This window comes from Lagenorhynchus albirostris, chromosome 6 (genome assembly GCF_949774975.1).
Source record: "Lagenorhynchus albirostris chromosome 6, mLagAlb1.1, whole genome shotgun sequence".
Classification (NCBI taxonomy): domain Eukaryota; kingdom Metazoa; phylum Chordata; class Mammalia; order Artiodactyla; family Delphinidae; genus Lagenorhynchus; species Lagenorhynchus albirostris.
The window spans coordinates 121,166,901-121,186,168 of NC_083100.1; the positions used below are offsets into that span (position 1 = coordinate 121,166,901).

General features: G+C 38.1%; 1 protein-coding gene across 1 annotated transcript in view; it reads right to left on the minus strand.

The window, feature by feature from the left end:
- PTPN4 (protein tyrosine phosphatase non-receptor type 4) overlaps positions 1-19,268 on the minus strand; it is a 170,757-nt gene that overhangs the window by 133,316 nt on the left and 18,173 nt on the right. Inside the window, exon 2 of the mRNA XM_060153152.1 lies at positions 2,688-2,842. Coding sequence (XP_060009135.1) covers positions 2,688-2,825 — 138 coding nt within the window. The 5' untranslated portion in view covers positions 2,826-2,842. The remainder of the gene's footprint in view (positions 1-2,687; positions 2,843-19,268) is intronic.

The window sequence follows — 19,268 nt, forward strand, 5'->3', positions numbered from 1 at the left end:
AAAAGAATGGCTGTGTAAACAGAACTTGAAGCTGAAGCAACACTTATGGGCTTACCTCACTCCTATGTCCACAACAGAGAAAGAGAAAGAGAAAAAAAACTCATGAAGTTGTATCAACTCCTTTAGTACCGCATTTTCTCTCAGGAAAATATAAAGGAAAAACTCTGATGAGATAAACACCAGATGGAAAAAAAGCAGGCTTTGGCAACAATGAATATTTGATCTGTAGTACAGAAATCTTTTAGGGAAAGCAATGCCTGCAACAGCTAAGACGTTACAAATCATCCGCCGGTAGTCTCCAAAGGAAACTAAGTGGTTCTCCTTCCTGGTGAACAGAGATGCTGGTGAGCCTAGCAGCTGCCAACAGTGAGGATTTCTGAGACTTAAAGGTATTTAATGGACATGAGAGAATAACTAGCAGAGGTTCAAGCTCCCCTACTAGTTTGCAGCCTATCATGAACCACTGCACAGGCTGTAAGCTACATAACTAGGGAACCATTCATGTAGATTAAAATAATCAGCATCTGTAATAAAAATGCAAAGCAGCTCAGACACTCTGAATGATTCCAGCCCTGACACTCAGAGGAATAGACATACTTACAATGCAGGGGACACAGGTTCGATCCCTGGTCGGGGAACTAAGATCCCACATGCCACAGGGCAACTAAGCCTGTGCACCTCAACTACTGAGCTCTCACACCTCAACTGGAGAGCCCGCATGCCACAAACTACAGAGCCCAGGCACTCTGGAACCTGCGCGCCATAACTACAGAGGCACGTGGGCCACAACTAGAGAAGAGAAAACCCCCATGCCACAATTAGAGAGAAGCCCACACGCCGCAATAAAAGATCCCACATGGGGGCTTCCCTGGTGGCGCAGTGGTTGAGAGTCCGCCTCCCACATGCCGCGGAGCGGCTGGGCCCGTGAGCCATGGCCGCTGGGCCTGCGTGTCTGGAGCCTGTGCTCCGCAACGGGAGAGGCCACAACAGTGAGAGGCCCGTGTACCGCAAAAAAAAAAAAAAGATCCCACATGCCTCAACAAAGATCCCGTGTGCCAGCAACTAAGACCTGACGCAGTCAAAAATAAATTAAATAAATAATAAATCTTTTAAAAAATCAATAAATATATCAATATAATATATATTAAAAGATCTAAATATAAACCAAAATAAAATAAATATGTCTTCCTATAAGGGTAATTAAACAGCACATTGATTTCCACACTGAAAAATACAATACTATCATCAACTAAAGTGCCCAATAGGAAAATTATGCTAGATGGGAAATACAGCATAAACATAATGTGTGGTGAGAACATTTAAGATTTATTCTCTTAGCAACTTTCAAGTGTAGAACACAGTACTGTCGCCATTAGTCACCATGCTGTACATTAGCTCCCAGAACTTATTCATCTTGCAACTGGAAGTTTGTCCCCTTTGACCAACATCTCCCCATTTCCCCCATCCCTCGGCCCCTGCCAACCACCATTCTGAGTTCAGCTTTTCTAGATTCCCCATATGAGTGAAATCATACTGTATTTGTCTTTCTCTGTCTGACTTATTTCACTTAGCATGATGCCAAGGTCCATCCATGTTGTCACAAAAGGCAGGATTTCAGAAGATCAATATTTTAGATTACTTCAAGATTTCAAAGTCTAGAAATACCTGTGTAACATAGCAGGAAACAAATGAAGGTGTTATCCTGGAGATGTGGAAATGAGGAATGAGGAATTCCAGTTTCAATATGGACTATATATTAGATACTGTTATATTCATAATATTAAATTTTGGTGTGTGATAATGATATAGCTGTAATTTATGAGATCCTGAGGCTGCTGAAACACAGGTGAAGTGTACCACCTACTTTCAGAAGGGTCAGAAAACACACACAGAAAAAAAGAAAGATAAAGGAAATGAGCAAAATGTTAACAACAGGTCAATCTAGGAAAAGGGTAAGTGGGTATTCATGACACTAGTCTCTCCCCTTTCTGTAGGTGTGGAATCATCTAAATAAAAAAGAGGAATGCCTTTGCATATATCAAGACATGTTCACAGCAACATTACTGATAAGAGCCCAGGGCGGAAACGATCCAAATATACACAAACGATAAACTGGACAAATAAATGGAGATAAATAAATGGATAAGTAAACTGTGGTGTACTCATACAAGAGAGTACTACACAGCAATGAAAATGAACCAACTACTGCTAACACACCACACAGGTGAAACTCACAATGTTGAGCAAATAAAGCTGGACACAGGTAGGATGAACAAACATTTGTTGAATAAATGTTGCAGATAAGGCTCAGATAAGATCAGGGCTGCTATTTATCTTTGTTTAGTAAAAATGTTCTTCACAGACAGTAGAATAAGATCACAATGGGAATGTATAAATTATTTATGAGAACAAGATTCCTTTCCCGCACCCTCAAGCACATTTATAAAAACCACCTACATACTATTGACCTGCTCCACTAATAATGTGCTGCTGGTTTGTCAACCCCTTAAAAGACCTTGAATTAGAATGTGTATTTGATAGTTACAAAAACCAAACTAACAAGACCTTCCTCTTTGAAGAAGGCTTTTCAAACTGTACTATGATTAAACAATTTTAGTTTTAAAATTTAATCTAAATTCAGATTTATAACCAGATTATTAAAATTAAAAAAGACATAAAATACTTACATTAACTTTGAAAGCCTGTACAGTGTTATCCAGAAGAAGGATGTTGCAAACCACCTCTGTATGCAGTCTATCTCGGGCCAACTCTGATGCTCGTACATTGTAGGTTCTGCCAGCAGGCAATCGGAAACGTGAGGTCATTACTGTCCACACAAGGTCTAAGTTGAAAAAAAAAATTAACTAAATAAAGGGGCAGCTGAAGATACAAAGTATTTATATAAAAAGGTACAAAGTTATTACATATTTTTACCTTAGCTAAAAAGCAGTTACAGATTTTGAAACACCTGGATAGGAATTGTAAGTATAAAAGAAGACACCATATATAGTTCATCATGTAAACTAAAATTACAATTGCCTGGAAGAGGAGTTTTGTTTTGAACTGCCCATTAAGAAGACAATACACAAATTGCGGAGGTAGCCATATTCCAATTCAAAATATATAAATTTAGGAGCAGCCAAAAAGGAGGAAGGAAAATATGCTACCTCAGGAAGCCGGGCATTACTCATTGATGCAAGCATTAAAAAGACACTGGAGGATGGCAACAGGAGGGAAGGTTATTCACCTCTCAAGGGCCTTTCCTTTTATTCAAGCTTAAGATTTGGGGGAAACACGGGAGTTTATTAGTTGGGTTTTTTTTTTTAATATAACAATACCCTTTCATTTTAACTATCCTCAAATGAAAACTAATTCTAATAGAACTATTCTTAGGAAAACAAAAACAAAATAGAAAACTTAAGACTACAGATCTTTGTTTCTCAATTTTTTAACCTAAGAGGGAACAAAGACTGCTTATTAAAAAAAAAAACAGGTATCACATCATTTTCAGCAACAATTGACATTAAAAGACAATGAAGATGTAACTTTGAAGTTCTGAAAGAAAATTATTTGAAACAGAATTATGTTCCCCCCAAATCAGCATTCATGTGAAAGAATAAAGTTACAGACATTTTCAGACATTCAAAAATTCGAAGTTTAAAATCCATAAAACTTCCCTCTAAAAGACAACTGGGGGACTCTCTTGGTGGCGCAGTGGTTAAGACTCCATGCTCTCAATGCAGGTGGCCTTGGTTCGATCCCTGGTCCAGGAACTAGATCCCACATGCATGCCGCAACTAAGAGTTCGCGTGCCACAACCAAGGAGCCCGCCTGCCACAACCAAGGAGCCAGCCCGCCGCAACAAAGATCCGCCGCGACCAAGATCCACCGCAACCAAATAAATAAATAAATATTTTTTAAAATATAAAAATAATAAAACACAACTGGATAAAGGAAACAAACTACACTACAAACACAACTATATAGAATTTTAAAATGTAAGTAAGCAATAAGTACTAAGAAATTTAATAAGTAAAAATGAATAATAAAAAGAAATAGCAATTCAAATACATGGTATTCAGTAACTGCAGTTGACATCGTACTGTTAACATCAAAAGGATTCAAGCTAAAAGTAAATGTCAATGTTACACACGTATAAAAATTGTATAGAGGGGGCTTCCCTGGTGGCGCAGTGGTTGGGAGTCCGCCTGTCGATGCAGGGGACACGGGTTCGTGCCCCGGTCCGGGAAGATCCCACATGCCACAGAGCGGCTGGGCCCGTGAGCCATGGCCGCTGAGCCTGCGCGTCCGGAGCCTGTGTTCCGCAATGGGAGAGGCCACAACAGTGAGAGGCCCGCGTACCTCCCCCAAAAAACAAAATGGTATAGAGGAAAATAGCTTTGGCATGTTGACAGAGAGAGGCTAACCAAGTGAAATTCACCAATTAAAAGACAGTGATTGGCAGTTTCCAGTTTCACATGTAAACAGCTCAGGAAGTCCCCACTCCATCATAACAAGTAAAAAAAAGCAGAACAGACTGGAAAATCAGCAACCATTCTTGGATCCATATGAGAGGACACAGGGCAAACTGCTGTCCCAAAGACTGGAGAGACAGGTGAACACAAAGAGTCACAGCTTATGGGAGTAGAGACTTCAAACCTCTACTTGAAACTGCCACAGAAACCAGTACATGAGTAGGAAAGCCTGAATCCAACTGATGATTTGCTGGAAGCTCAATGTGGATAATTCCCAGAGTTTTTTAAAAACTCCAGGGGGCCAGTCATAGCAGGCCTCACACAATATTGTGAGATTGACCTCCAGGAGCTCCGTCAGATTCCCACAGTAAATATCAGAGAAAAGTACCCGAACTTCCCACAAGGGGTGGGATGGTGGAGGTGGGGGACACAAGACCATTATGAAATACAGTTGACCCTTGAACAACACAGGTTTGAACTGCAAGGGTCCACTTATACGTGGATTCTTTTCAATAAATACAGTACTGCATGATTCACAGTTGGTTGAATCCATGGATAAAGAGGACTGATTATGAGACTGAGCATTGGTGGATTTTGCTATCTGCAGTAGGTCTTGGAACCAATCCCCCATGGATCCCGTGGGACGACTCTACATGATTTTTCAACTCTGTGCAGGGTCAGCACCCTGAACCCCCAGGTTGTTCAAGGGTCAACTGTACACCAGAGCACTCTGTTCTTCTTAACAAGGGCTGTTCTTAGGAGAAAACTAGTTAACCAAAACCTAACTGACCTGGGGCAAGGAAAATACTCAATTCCAGCTGACTCTAGCCTTCTAGAGGGAGAAGGGAAATACCCAAGTCCAGCCAACACTAGCCATCCTGTCCCCCTATAAGGGGAGAGAAAAAACTGAGAAATACTTTTGTAGTTCATAGTCCAGAGGCCTACGCTCACTAAAATACTGAAACCTAACCACAAGACTACAGAGTGCTTCCTTTCCCCCCCATTACTAAAGGCCTATTTACTGAACTTCCTCTTACCAATATATATAATGTCTGCCTATCGAGAAAATTTTATAAGGTATACTGAAAGGGGAAAAAAAACACAATGTGAAGAAACAAGGCAAGCATCAGAACCAGACAGGAAGGTGTGCTGGAATGACCACACAGGGAATTTAAAACAACTATGATTAATAATATGCTAAGGGCTTCCCTGGTGGCACAGTGGTTGAGAGTCCGCCTGCCAATGCAGGGGACACGGGTTCATGCCCCGGTCCGGGAAGATCCCACATGCCGCGGAGCGGCTGGGTCCGCGAGCCATGGCCGCTGAGCCTGCGCGTCCGGAGCCTGTGCTCCACAATGGGCGAGGCCACAGCAGTGAGAGGCCCGCGTACCGCAAAAAAAAAAAATAATAATAATAATATGCTAAAGGCTATAATAGGCAGAATGCAAGAATAGATAGGCAATGCAAGCAAAGAGAAGAAAATCCTAAGAAAGAACTAAAAAGGAACATTACAGGTAAAAAGCACTGCAACACATATGAAAAATGCCTTTTATAATAATGGACTTATTAGTAGACAGACTATGAGCTAGAGGATGTATCAATAAAATCCCCAAAAGCAAAAAGAACAAAGACTGAAAAAAACAAAACAGAATACCCAAGGACTGTGGGACAAATACAAATGATGTAACATACATGTAAGAAGAATGTAAATTGGTGCAGCCACCAATAGATATATTGGGCATAGATATATGCCCAGGAGTGGGACTGCTGGATCATATGGTAGTTCTATTTTTAGTTCTTTAAGGGACCTCCACACTGTTCTCCATAGTGGCTGCACCAATTTACATTCCCACCAACAGCAAGAGAGAAAGAAACACAAACAAAACCCCCACAAGAACCAAATCCAAGACCAAAAACCCTATACTTAGCCATATCCTTTAAAACTACAGAAAATCAAAGATAAAGAAGACAGAGGAAAAAACACCTTAGCTATAGAGGAGCAAATATAAGAAGTACATCTGACTTCCTAACCAAGCAAGAAAGAAGAGAGTGGGGTGAGATACTTAAAATGCTGAGGAAAAAACCCCTCAACCTACAATTCTGTACCCTGCAACATTATCTTTCAAAAGAGAAAAACGAATACTTTCTCCAACAAAAGTTTAAAAATAGAGGGAATCTGTTGCCAGTGGACCTTTGCAAGGTATGTTAAAAGAAGTTCTTTAGAGATAAAAAGAAAATAATATAGATCAGAACTCAGACTTAACCAAGTGAAAGCCCTTAAAACGAAGACTGGTCCTGAAGTGAAAGGAATTCTGCTGCAGGCTTTAAAGACATTATCTGTCATGCAGCAAGAGGGCCCGTGACAGGGCCATGTGGCAAGGAAGCACAGGGCCTCTGTGGGCTGACAGTCAACAAGGGACTGAAGACCTCAACTTCCCAAGCTGCCACAGTCCAGTCGACACCTAGCTTGCAACTTTGTCAGCTCCAACCAAGCTGTGCTCATACACCTAACCCACAAAAACTGGGAGAAAATAAATGTGTGTTGTCTTAAGCTGTAAATTAACTTTAAAAGAATGGAGAAATCTGCATTGCTCAGCCCAATTACAGAAATGCACTATCTGTTCTAAATATTTAATACTCTCAAATATGGATTGTCACAAGATGTTGGTATCCTATTATTTACCATAAAACCTTTTTAATTTAGACCCTGCTGAGAGCTTTAAATAATTTTATTTGATTATTTGGTTTGATGTTAACCTCCAACCACTGAGGAAAAACTAAATTCATCAAATAGTAATCTTTAAGTTCTTTAAAATTTTATTTATCTACAGTTGATTTATAATAATGTATTAGTTTCAGGTGTACAGCTTCAGATTCTTTTCCACTATAGGTTATTTCAAGATACTGAATATAGTTCCCTGTGCTATACAGTAAATCCTTGTTGTTTATCTATCCTATATATATTAGTTTGTATCTGCTAATCTCAAACTCCTAATTTATTCCTCCCCCACCTTCCCCTTTGGTAACCATAAGTTAGTTTTCTATGAATGTGAGGCTGTTTCTATTTTGTAAATAAGTTGATTTGTATTATTTTTTTAGACTCCAAATATGAGTGATATATTATTTGTGTTTCTCTGACTTACTTCACTTTGTATGATAATCTCTAGGTCCATCCATGTTGCTACAAACGGCAATATTTCATTCTTTTTTATGGCTGTGTATATATATATATATATAGTATATATATATATATATATTGTGTGTGTATATATATATATATATATATATATATACCACTTCTTCATCCATTCATCTGTCGATGGACACTTAGGTTGTTTCCATGTCTTGGCTATTGTAAATAGTGCTGCTATGAACACTAGGGTGCATGTATCTTTTCAAATTACAGTTTTCTCTAGATATATGCCCAAGAGTGTGACTGCTGGATCATAGCGTAATTCTATTTTTAGTTTTTTAAGGGACCTCCATACTGTTCTCCACAGTGGCTGCACCAATTTACATTCCCACCAACAGTGTAAGAGGGTTCCCTTTTCTCCACACCCTCGCCAGCGTTCAAGTAATTTTTACATTTTAAAAAAATTTCTTGAAAAAAAAAAAAAACTTAGAAGAATAAACTGAGTTTTACACTCATGTATGTGAAAAATATATTTTCCATTAAAAAACACTAAGAATAATTTCTAAGTAGATTACCAGTATATTCATTCATATATTCATCCAGCCATTCAACAAAAATTTGTTGTCTGTGCCAGGCACTGATCTAAGTACAGCTGGGATGAAAAAGAGGATGACCAAAAACAAACCCCCAAAACTGGAGGAGTGGGATGTTCACAAAGGGTTTTGAGAAGCTCCAACAGATGCCTGGGAATCCAGAAGGCCATCAGCATGTGAGAACTATGCACATGCCCAGGAAAGAGCTGAAAAAGCCCTAATCTCTCACTTTTTGATAACCTTGAAGCTCTGCAAAAACAAGATGTGAAGGCTAAAGCAGGGCTGTAAAAGCCTTGAAAGCCACGTCACCAAAGGTTGGAAAACTTAGTCGTTCGAGGTATGTAAGAAAATCTGTCCATTCATTAGCTGACTACTAAGTTAACTGAGCAAAAACAGTGCAGCAACACAATGACATACAGATTTTATAAAATTAGTTCAGGAAGGCCACTAAACAAACTAAATAATCAAAGCAACACTAAATAAACAAACAGTAACAAAAACAAAAAGAGCACCAATAAAAGACCAGGGAGGAAGGAATCCGATTTCTAGAGCTGATAAAACATTATTTTAAAAGTACAGAATTCAACATGCAAAATTCCAAAAATGTAAACACAAAACAAAGAAAAAAGCACGATAGAATGACCTACATACAGGAGAGAAAGAGAAAAAAAAAAGGGAGTTCAATAGAAACTGTCCCTGAGGAAGCTCACACAATGAACTTACTCAACAAAAATCAAGGGTTATAAATATGTTAAATAAAATAAACCGCAACTACAGAACAAAAAGAAAGCTGAAAACAGTATCACACCAAATGGAGAATATAAATAAAAACACAGAAATTACTTTTTAAACAAGCAATTCAGAATTCTGTAATTAAAAAGTAAAATAACTGAAATTTAAAATAGAAGGGCTTAACAGATTTGAGCTAATATAATAAAGAGTTAGCAAACTTGAAGATAAATCAATTGAAGGATTCCCCTACTGGTCCAGTGGCTAATGCTCTGTGCTCCCAAGGCAGGGGGCCCAGGTTCAATCCCTGGTCAGGGAACTAGACCCCACATGCCACAACTAAGAGTTTGCGTGCCACAACTAAAAGAGCCTGCATGCCACAACTAAGGATCCCGCATGTCACAACGGAAGATCCCACATGCTGCAACTAAAATATCCCACATGCCGCAACGAAGATCCCGAGTGCCTCAACTAAGACCTGGCACAGCCAAATAAACAAACAAATAAATAAATAAATAAATAAATATTTTTTTAAAAAAATTTTTTAAAAGATAAGTCAATTGAGAATATACAGTTTGAGGAACAGAAAGAACAAAGAATGAGGAAAAATGAGAACTGCCTGAGACCTGAAAGACACCATCAAGCATATCAACATATTCATAATGGAAGTTTCAGAAAGTCAACAGAAAAGGGGGCAGAGGACATATTTGAAGAAATAATGGCATATAAGTCCCCAAATTTGACTTTTAATAAAATCAAATAACTTCCAAAAAGATAAACTCAGAGATCTGCATCTAGACACACAGTAGTCAAACTGTTAGAAATCAAAGAAAAAGAAAATCTTGAAAGCAGCAAGGGAAGAGTGACTCATCACCTACAAGTGATCCTCAATTATATTAATAGACAATATCTAATTAGGAAACATGAAGGTCAGAAGGCAGAGGATGACACATCCAAATTACTAATTGAAAATGACTATCAAGAAGACTTTAATATCCTGTAGAACCATACTTAAAATAAAGGAGAACTTAAGATAGTCCAAGATAAACAAAAAGAATTTGTCACTAGCAGATCTATATTAGAAAAAAATTAAAGATGAAATGAAAGTATATTAGATAGTAACTAAAATCCATAAGAAAAAATAAAGACTACCAGTAAGGGTAACTACATGGCTAAATATAAACAACAGTATAAATTTATTTTGTATTTGTAACTCTTTTTTAATCTATGGAACTTAAAAGACAACTGCATAAAGCAATATTTATAGCACTGTGTTGACAGGCTTATACTGTATAAAGATGTAATTTGTAAAGGAGGCAGAAATGTACAGTGGAGAAAGGACAGCCTCTTCAATAAGTGGTGCTGGGAAAACTGGACAGGTACATGTAGAAGTATGAGATTAGATCACTCCCTAACACCATACACAAAAATAAGCTCAAAATGGATTAAAGACCTAAATGTAAGGCCAGAAACTATCAAACTCTTAGAGGAAAACATAGGCAGAACACTCTATGACATAAATCACAGCAAGATCCTTTTTGACCCACCTCCTAGAGAAATGGAAATAAAAACAAAAATAAACAAATGGGACCTAATGAAACTTCAAAGCTTTTGCACAGCAAAGGAAACCATAAACAAGACCAAAAGACAACCCTCAGAATGGGAGAAAATATTTGCAAATGAAGCAACTGACAAAGGATTAATCTCCAAAATTTACAAGCAGCTCATGCAGCTCAATAACAAAAAAACAAACGACCCAATCCAAAAATGGGCAGAAGACCTAAATAGACATTTCTCCAAAGAAGATATACAGACTGCCAACAAACACATGAAAGAATGCTCAACATCATTAATCATTAGAGAAATGCAAATCAAAACTACAATGAGATATCATCTCACACCAGTCAGAATGGCCATCATCAAAAAATCTAGAAACAATCAATGCTGGAGAGGGTGTGGAGAAAAGGGAACACTCTTGCACTGCTGGTGGGAATGTGAATTGGTACAGCCACTATGGAGAACAGTATGGAGGTTCCTTAAAAAACTACAAATAGAACTACCATATGACCCAGCAATCCCACTACTGGGCATATACCCCGAGAAAACCATAATTCAAAGAGTCATGTACCAAAATGTTCATTGCAGCTCCATTTACAATAGCCCGGAGATGGAAACAACCTAAGTGCCCATCATCGGATGAATGGATAAAGAAGATGTGGCACATATATACAATGGAATATTACTCAGCCATAAAAAGAAACGAAATTGAGCTATTTGTAATGAGGTGGATAGACCTAGAGTCTGTCATACAGAGTGAAGTAAGTCAGAAAGACAGAGACAAATACCGTGTGCTAACACATATATATGGAATTTAAGAAAAAAAAATGTCATGAAGAACCTAGGCGTAAGACAGGAATAAAGACACAGACCTACTAGAGAACAAACTTGAGGATATGGGGAGGGGGAAGGGTGAGCTGTGACAAAGCAAGAGAGAGGCATGGACATATATACACTAACAAACGTAAGGTAGATAGCTAGTGGGAAGCAGCCGCATAGCACAGGGAGATCAGCTTGGTGCTTTGTGGCCGCCTGGAGGGGTGGGATAGGGAGGGTGGGAGGGAGGGAGACGCAAGAGGGAAGAGATATGGGAACATATGTATATGTATAACTGATTCACTTTGTTATAAAGCAGAAACTAACACACCATTGTAAGGCAATTATACCCCAATAAAGATGTTAAAAAAAAAAGATGTAATTTGTATGACAATAGTACAAAAGGAGAAGGAAAAGTGAACCATATAGGAACAGTTTCTATGTGATGTTGAAATTAAACGTGTATTATCCCCAACTATATGGTTATAAGTAAACCCCCAGAGAAACAACAGTTGACACTTAACAACATGGGCCTGAACCGTGCAGGTCCACTTGTATGTGAATATGTTTCAACAAATATACAGCTGGCTCTCCATATCCACAGATGTGGAACCCCAACTGTAAAGGACTTGAACATCCATGGATTTCAGCATCTGCAGAAGCTCCTGGAACAAATCTCCCACAGATACAGAGGAACAACTATTCTAAGAAATAAACTCAAAATAAAGTAAAAATAAACAACAGAATTAAAATGACAGGCTAGAACATATCTAGTTAAAATAAAAGAAGGCTAAGACGGAGGAATAGAGAAAAATGGAACAAAAGACATAAGAAAACTAGCAAAACGGCACTATCTTATCAATAACAACATTAAATATAAATGGACTGAAAACCCAAATCAAAACACACAGACCAGCAGAATAGATCCTTTTTTAAACCCTGCTCCATTTATTTGCTCTCCACAAAAGACACATTTCAGATTCAAAGACACAAACAAATTGAATGTAAAAGAATGTAAAAAGATATACTAGAAGAATAGTAACAACAGAGCTAGAATAACTATTAAAATCAGTCTGGTTGGAACTAAGACACAAATTCAGCAAAGTTGGAGAATACAAACTTAACTCAAAAAATTAGGTGGATTTCTATACACTAGCAATTAATGATCCAAAAAGGAATGTAAGAAAATCAATTCACTTACAGTAAAACCAAAAATAATAAAATACTTAGAAATGAATTTGACTAAGGAGGCAAAAGATTTATATGGTGAAAACTACAAAACACTGAGGCATAGAAATTAAAGAAGATACAGATGAAAAAACATCCTGTGGGAGGAGATGGCAGAGTACCACGACTCTTGAGTGCTGAGCATAACTCCCTCATGTGAACGCATCAAAAACACACCTACATGTGGATCAATTCCCACTAAAAGCAAATAAGACTGGCAAAAAGACTCTTCTACAACGAGGCTGTAAAGACAGATTCACGTGGACTTGTGTAGGAAGGGAGGAGAAGCAATCAGGTTAGGACCCACAACCCTAGGAGGGGACACAGAAGAGAGAGATTATAGGCTTGGAGATCCTCCCTGAGGAGTGAGCTATTTGAACCACACACTGAGCACTCCGACCCTGGGGTCCAACACCACTTAGCTGGTGTGAAAACCAGTAGGACTTACAGGAGGTCTGTAAGAAATCGAGACTCCATTTGTGAAGAGCACACACACGCTTACTAACTCCTGGGAACAAGGTGGAGGGAGAAGACTGAAACCACCTAGGGGTCCGGAAAGTTTCTCTTGACCAGCCCAGGGCATGCCCCAACCCACACCAAGTACCCGCTCCAGCCCCTCCAGCTCCAGCAGTAGTGTGAGGGCTGCCATTGCTAAAGGCAGTGCACACCCGGCAGGGGACAGAGTGGCTTGCACAAGACACTGCATCTGAATAGGGAGGGAGCGGCCACTGCTGCTACTAGCAGAGACGTCAGACGGGGAACTGTCTTGAGCTCTGACTGGCACACTGGGCCCACCCTGGCACAGTCCTGGCCTGCACCAGCCCCTCTTGCTCCAGGGCTGTTCCCCTCTGGGGCGAACGTGCCGCTGCTGAGAGGAGAGAGAGCTCACACTGAAAGGGAACAGAACCACCTTGCACCCAAACTTCAGGGCTCCTGCTCCAGCATGTCGGGAGCTGACCCCGTGCCAAACAGGGCGGTGACAACCACTGAGCACAGAAGCTCTCGCTCAAACCTGGCTCTAGCTCCAGCACCCCCATCTCCAGCCCCACCTCCTTCCAAGGTGACAGCTGCGAGTCCACCCTGAGGTGTGACCCGTGCTCACTTCAGATCCAGCTCTCCGACCAAAGCCACTGTCTGCGGGCTGTACAGGGACACTCCCACACAAGTCTACTCCTTCAAGACTGTGACAGATAATGTGTTTCACCTGATTTCATAGACAGAGAAAGTTAACCAAAATGAGAAGACAGAGAAATTTGTTTCAAGTGAAAGAACAAGGAGAAAAAAAAAAAAAGCCCTGTAAAAAAACCTAATGAAAGAGAAATAACTTACCAGATAGAGTTCAAAGCATTCATAGTAAAAATGCTGCCTGAAAAGAACAGATGAAGACAGTAAGAAATTTTACAAGGAACTAGAAAATATAAAGAAGAATCAGAGATGAAGAATATAATAAATGAAATGAAAAACACACTAGAGGAATTAACAGCAGACTGGGTGATACAGAAGAATGCATAAGCATTCTGAAAGATAGAATAATGGAAATCACCCAATCAGGATAGCAAAAACAAAACCAATCTTTTAAAAAATGAGGGCAGTTTAAGGGACCTCTAAAATAACATCAAACATATACTATTCACGTTATAGAGGTCTCAAAGGAGAAGAGAGAAAAAAGGGTTGAAAAATATTTGATGAAATTATGGTCGAAAAATTCCTGAACCTGAAGAAGGAAACAGATATCCAGGTACAGGAAGCACAGAGTCCCAAACAAGATAAACACAGAGACCCATACCAAGACATATCATAGTAAAATGGCAAAAGTTAAAGATAAAGAGAGAATTCTAAAGGCAGCAAGAAAAAAACAGAGTCACATACAAGGGAACCCCCATAAGGTTATAAGCTGATTTTTCTGCAGAAATTTTGCAGGCCAGAGGGAGTAGCATGATATATTTAAAGTGCAGAAAGGGGAAAACCTACAACGTAGGATACTCTACTCAGCCAGATTATCATTTAGAATTGAAGAAGAGATAAAGAATTTCTCAGACAAGCAAAAACTAAAAGAACTCATCAATACTAAACTGACCCTAAAAGAAGTGGTAAAGGACCTTCTCTAAGTAGAAAAGAAAAGGCTACAACAAGAAGAATTTATAGGAAAGGAGAAACCCCACTAGAAAAGCCAAATATTTAGTAAAGGTTGTGGATCAAGCACTTAAATAAGCTAGTATGAAAATTCAAAGACAAAAATTATAAAATCAACCATAACTACAATGAACCATTCAGGGATAAACACGAAGATGTAAAATATGACATCAAAAAACAAAAATGTGGGGAAAGGGAGTAAAAAATGTAGATCTTCTAGAATGTGTTTGAATTTAAAAGGCTATCAGTTTAAAACAAGCAGATATAGTTATAGGTCAACATATATGAACCCCATGGTAAACATAATTCAAAAACCTACGATAGATACAGAAAAACAGAGTGAAAGGAACACAAGTATACCACTAAATAAAATCATTGAATCACAAGGGAAGAAACTAAAAGAAGAACAGAGAATAACTACAAGAACAAGCAGAAAACAAGTAAAAAAAATGTCAATAAGTACTTATTGATCCATAATCACTTTAAATGTCAAAGGAATAAAGCTCCAATCAAGGGCGTCCCTGGTTGCACAGTGGTGAAGAATCTGCCTGCCAATGCAGGGGACATGGGTTCGAGCCCTGGTCCAGGAAGATCCCGCATGCTGCAGATCAACGAAGCCCATGCACCACAACTACTGAGCCTGCGCTCTAGAGCCCGCGAGCCACAACTACTGAGCCCACGTGCCACAACTACTGAAGCCCACGCACCTAGAGCCCGTGCTCCGCAATGAGAAGCCACTGCAATGAGAAGCCCACACACTGCAACGAAGAGTAGCCCCCGCTAGCGGCAACTAGAGAAAGCCCGCACTCAGCAACGAAGACCCAACATAGCCAGAAATAAATCAATAAATAGCTCCAATCAAAAGACATGAGGTGGTTGATTAGATTAAAATGATCTATATGCTGCTTACAAGAGACTCACTTCAGAGCTAACGACTGAAAGTGAGGGGATGGAAAAAGGTATTCCAAGCAAATGGAAATGAAAAGAAAGCTGGCGAAACCAGACTTTAAAACAGTCTATAACAAAAGATGAAGAAGGGCATTACATAACGATAAAGAAATCAACACAGGAGAATATAACATTCATTAACATATATGCACTGACACAGGAGCACCTAAATGTATAAAGCAAATATTAACAGACATAAAGGGAGAAATTGACAATAATACAATAACACTAGGGGACTTTAACACCCAACTTGCATCAATGGACAGATCATCCAGACAGAAAATTAGTAAAGAAACAGTGGTCTTAAATGACACATTAGACCAGTTGGACTTAATAGATATCTATAGGACATTGCATCTGAAAACAGCAGAATATACATTATTTTCCAGTGCACATGGAACATTCTCCAGGATAGATCACATGCTAGGCCACAAAACAAGTCTCAACAAATTTAAGAGGACAGAAATTATAGCATGCATCTTTTCTGACCAAAACAGTATGAAACTACAAACCAATCACAGGGCAGGAAAATGGGAAAACATAAACACGTGGACACTAAACACATGCTACTAAAAAACCACTAGGTCAATGAAGAAGTGAAAGAGGAAACCAGAAAATATTTGGAGACAAATGAAAATAAAAACACAACTTTCGAAAATCTATGGGACACAGCAAAAGCAGTTCTAAGAAGGAAGTTTAGAGTGATACAGGCCTACCTCAGGAAACAAAACAAAAAATCTCAAATAAACAACCTAACTTACCATTTAAAGGAATTAGAAAAACAACAAAGTTGAAAGACAACAGAAGGAAGGAAGATCACAGGAAATAAATAAATGGAGACCAAAACAAAAAACAATAGAAAACATCAATGAAACCAAAAGCTGAATTTTTGAAAAGATAAACACAATTGATAAGCCTTTAGCCAGGCTCATCAAGAAAAGAGAGCCTAAATAAAGTAAGAAATGAAAGAGGAAAAATTACAACTGATCTCACAGAGATACAAAAAAACCATAAGAAAATACTACATTTACATGCCAACAAATTGGACAACCTAGAAGAAATGGATAAATTTCTAGAAACATACAATCTTCCAAGACTGAACCAATCCAAACATACCAATCACTAGTAGTGAAACTGAATTAGTAATTTAAAAACTCCCAGCAAACAAAAGTCCAGGACTGAATGGCTTCACAGAGGAATTCTACCAAACATATAAGAACAGCTAACAACTATCCATCTCAAAATATTCCAAAAAACTGAAGTAGAGGGAATACTCCCTCCAAAATTCATTCCATGAGGATACCATTACCCTGATAACAAATCCAAACAAAGACCCTACCAAAAAAAAAATTACAGGTCAATATCTCTGGTGAATACAGATGCAAAAATCCTTAACAAAATATTAGCAAACCGAAATCAACAATACATAGAAAGGATCACACACCATGATCAAGTAGGACTCATTCCAGGGATGCAAGGATGGTTCAATATCTACAAATTAATCACTGTAATACACCACATTAACAAAAGGAAGGGGAAAAAAATCACATGATCATCTCAACAGACACAGAAAGAGCATATGACAAAATTCAACATCCATTCATGATAAAAACTAATCTAAGTTGGTATAGAGGGAACATACCTCAACATAATAAAGGCTATTTATGACAAACCCACTGCTAATATACTCAGTGATGAGGGATATGGGATTAAGAGATATCAACTACTGCATGTAAATAGATAAGCAACAAGGATATACTGTATAGCACAGAGAATTATACTCATTATCTTGTAATAACCTATAATGGAGTACAATCTGCAAATATACCAAATCACTATTATGCTGTACGCCTGAAACTAACACAATATTGTAAATCAGTTATACTTCAAATAAAACTTTTTTTAAAAAAATTAAAATTTATATATATTTGCTATCTCTGTCCACTATTAGAACCTAGAAGCAATAGTCCAATAACACTGAACGTACATAACGCCCTATATACTACTACACACTAAAAGAAACCAGGACTTCTTGGGAGAAAAGGCTGATTCCAGAGCTGGGGCAGAGAAGATACAAGGTCAGGCTAAATCTCTTGTGCTGGTAAGTAAAGAAGTCCTAAAAATCTGATGGGAACAAATAAAAAAACATGAGAGGCAGTTAAAAGGGGCTCCCACCAGTTAAATGAGACAACTTAAGTTTTAAGGTAAATAGTAACAAGAATAGATAATACTCTGAATAAAACAAAAATCCATAGGTCTAAACTGATACTAATTTAAGTCAGGGAAGGGAAAACTCTTCTTTGTAGAATAATGTCAAATGATAAATGTAGAATAACACAAATAGAAAATTGCCATTTTACAACTACCATAACTGATTTAGGCAAGAATCATCAATGAATGATAAAATCACTGGGTGAAATTTTATTGAGGAACAAGATACACACATAATCTCAAAGTATTTTTCCACTGATTACTTACAAAGGGTGAAAGGTATCCCTACAATGGAGAAATCTGTCAAATCCCACCTTAACCAAATGATCATATTTAACCTCACCAAAACTACCGTAATAGGCACCATGATGTTACACATTGAGAACACAACTCCTATGTAATATTCCTGCCAAAAATGTTTAACCTGAATCTGATTATGAAAAAAATAAATTAAAACAATCAGACAAATCCAAATTGAGGGACACTCTACAAAACAACTGGCCTGGATTCTTCAAAAATGTGAGGGGGATGAGGAAAAAGGGAGAAGAAAGAGATTAGAAGAAGGCTGGGGAAGCAGTGTAGATTAAAAGAGACGTAACAATGCAAGGCAACGTGTAGTCGTTGATCCAATCATGAATCAGAAAAAAAAAGTCATATCTATATCTGTATCTATATCTATGGGACTTGGACAACTGGAGAAATTTGAACATAGAATGTATTTCAGATTATAGTACAGTGTCAATGTACTATATAATATAGTGTCAATGTTAAATTCCCTGAGTGTGATCATGTGGTTATACAGGAGAATGTGTTTATTTCTAGAAGATGCATGTTTGCACGCTGAAGCATTTAGAGGTAAAGTGTTATGATCATGATGTCTGCAACCTTCAAACAGTTCAGAAATTTTTAATATATAAACACAGAGAGAGATAAAGCAAAGTAGCAAAACGTTGGCAATTGGTGAATCTATATGAAGAGTACACAGGTGTTCAATATACTATTCTTGCTACTTTTCTGTAAGCTTGAAATTTTTCAAAATAAAAAGTTGTGAGGAAAGAGTAAAAAGAAATTCCTTTCAAATTCTGTTTTCACACTTAAAAGAAGCAGATAAAAACAAAACCTTTGTTATCCAAAATTATGAAGCAATTAACCACTCACAAAAAGTTTTCAGGATAACTGACAATCCCTTACCATTATCATTTTGTATGGGATGTTCTCCAATGAACCATATGCTTTGCTACAATCTTAATTTCTTATATGGATGTAACTACAAATTAAAATGTTGGTATTGTAAGTACTGGACTGCATAACTTAGCTTATTGCTATAACACTTATTCAGTGAAGGCTCCTTCAGCCCTCTGAACTTAACTTGGCAATATAACACTGAATAGGCCAGATTCTCTTAGGACAGTACTGTTAAAACTATGAGCTATAGGGACTTCCCTG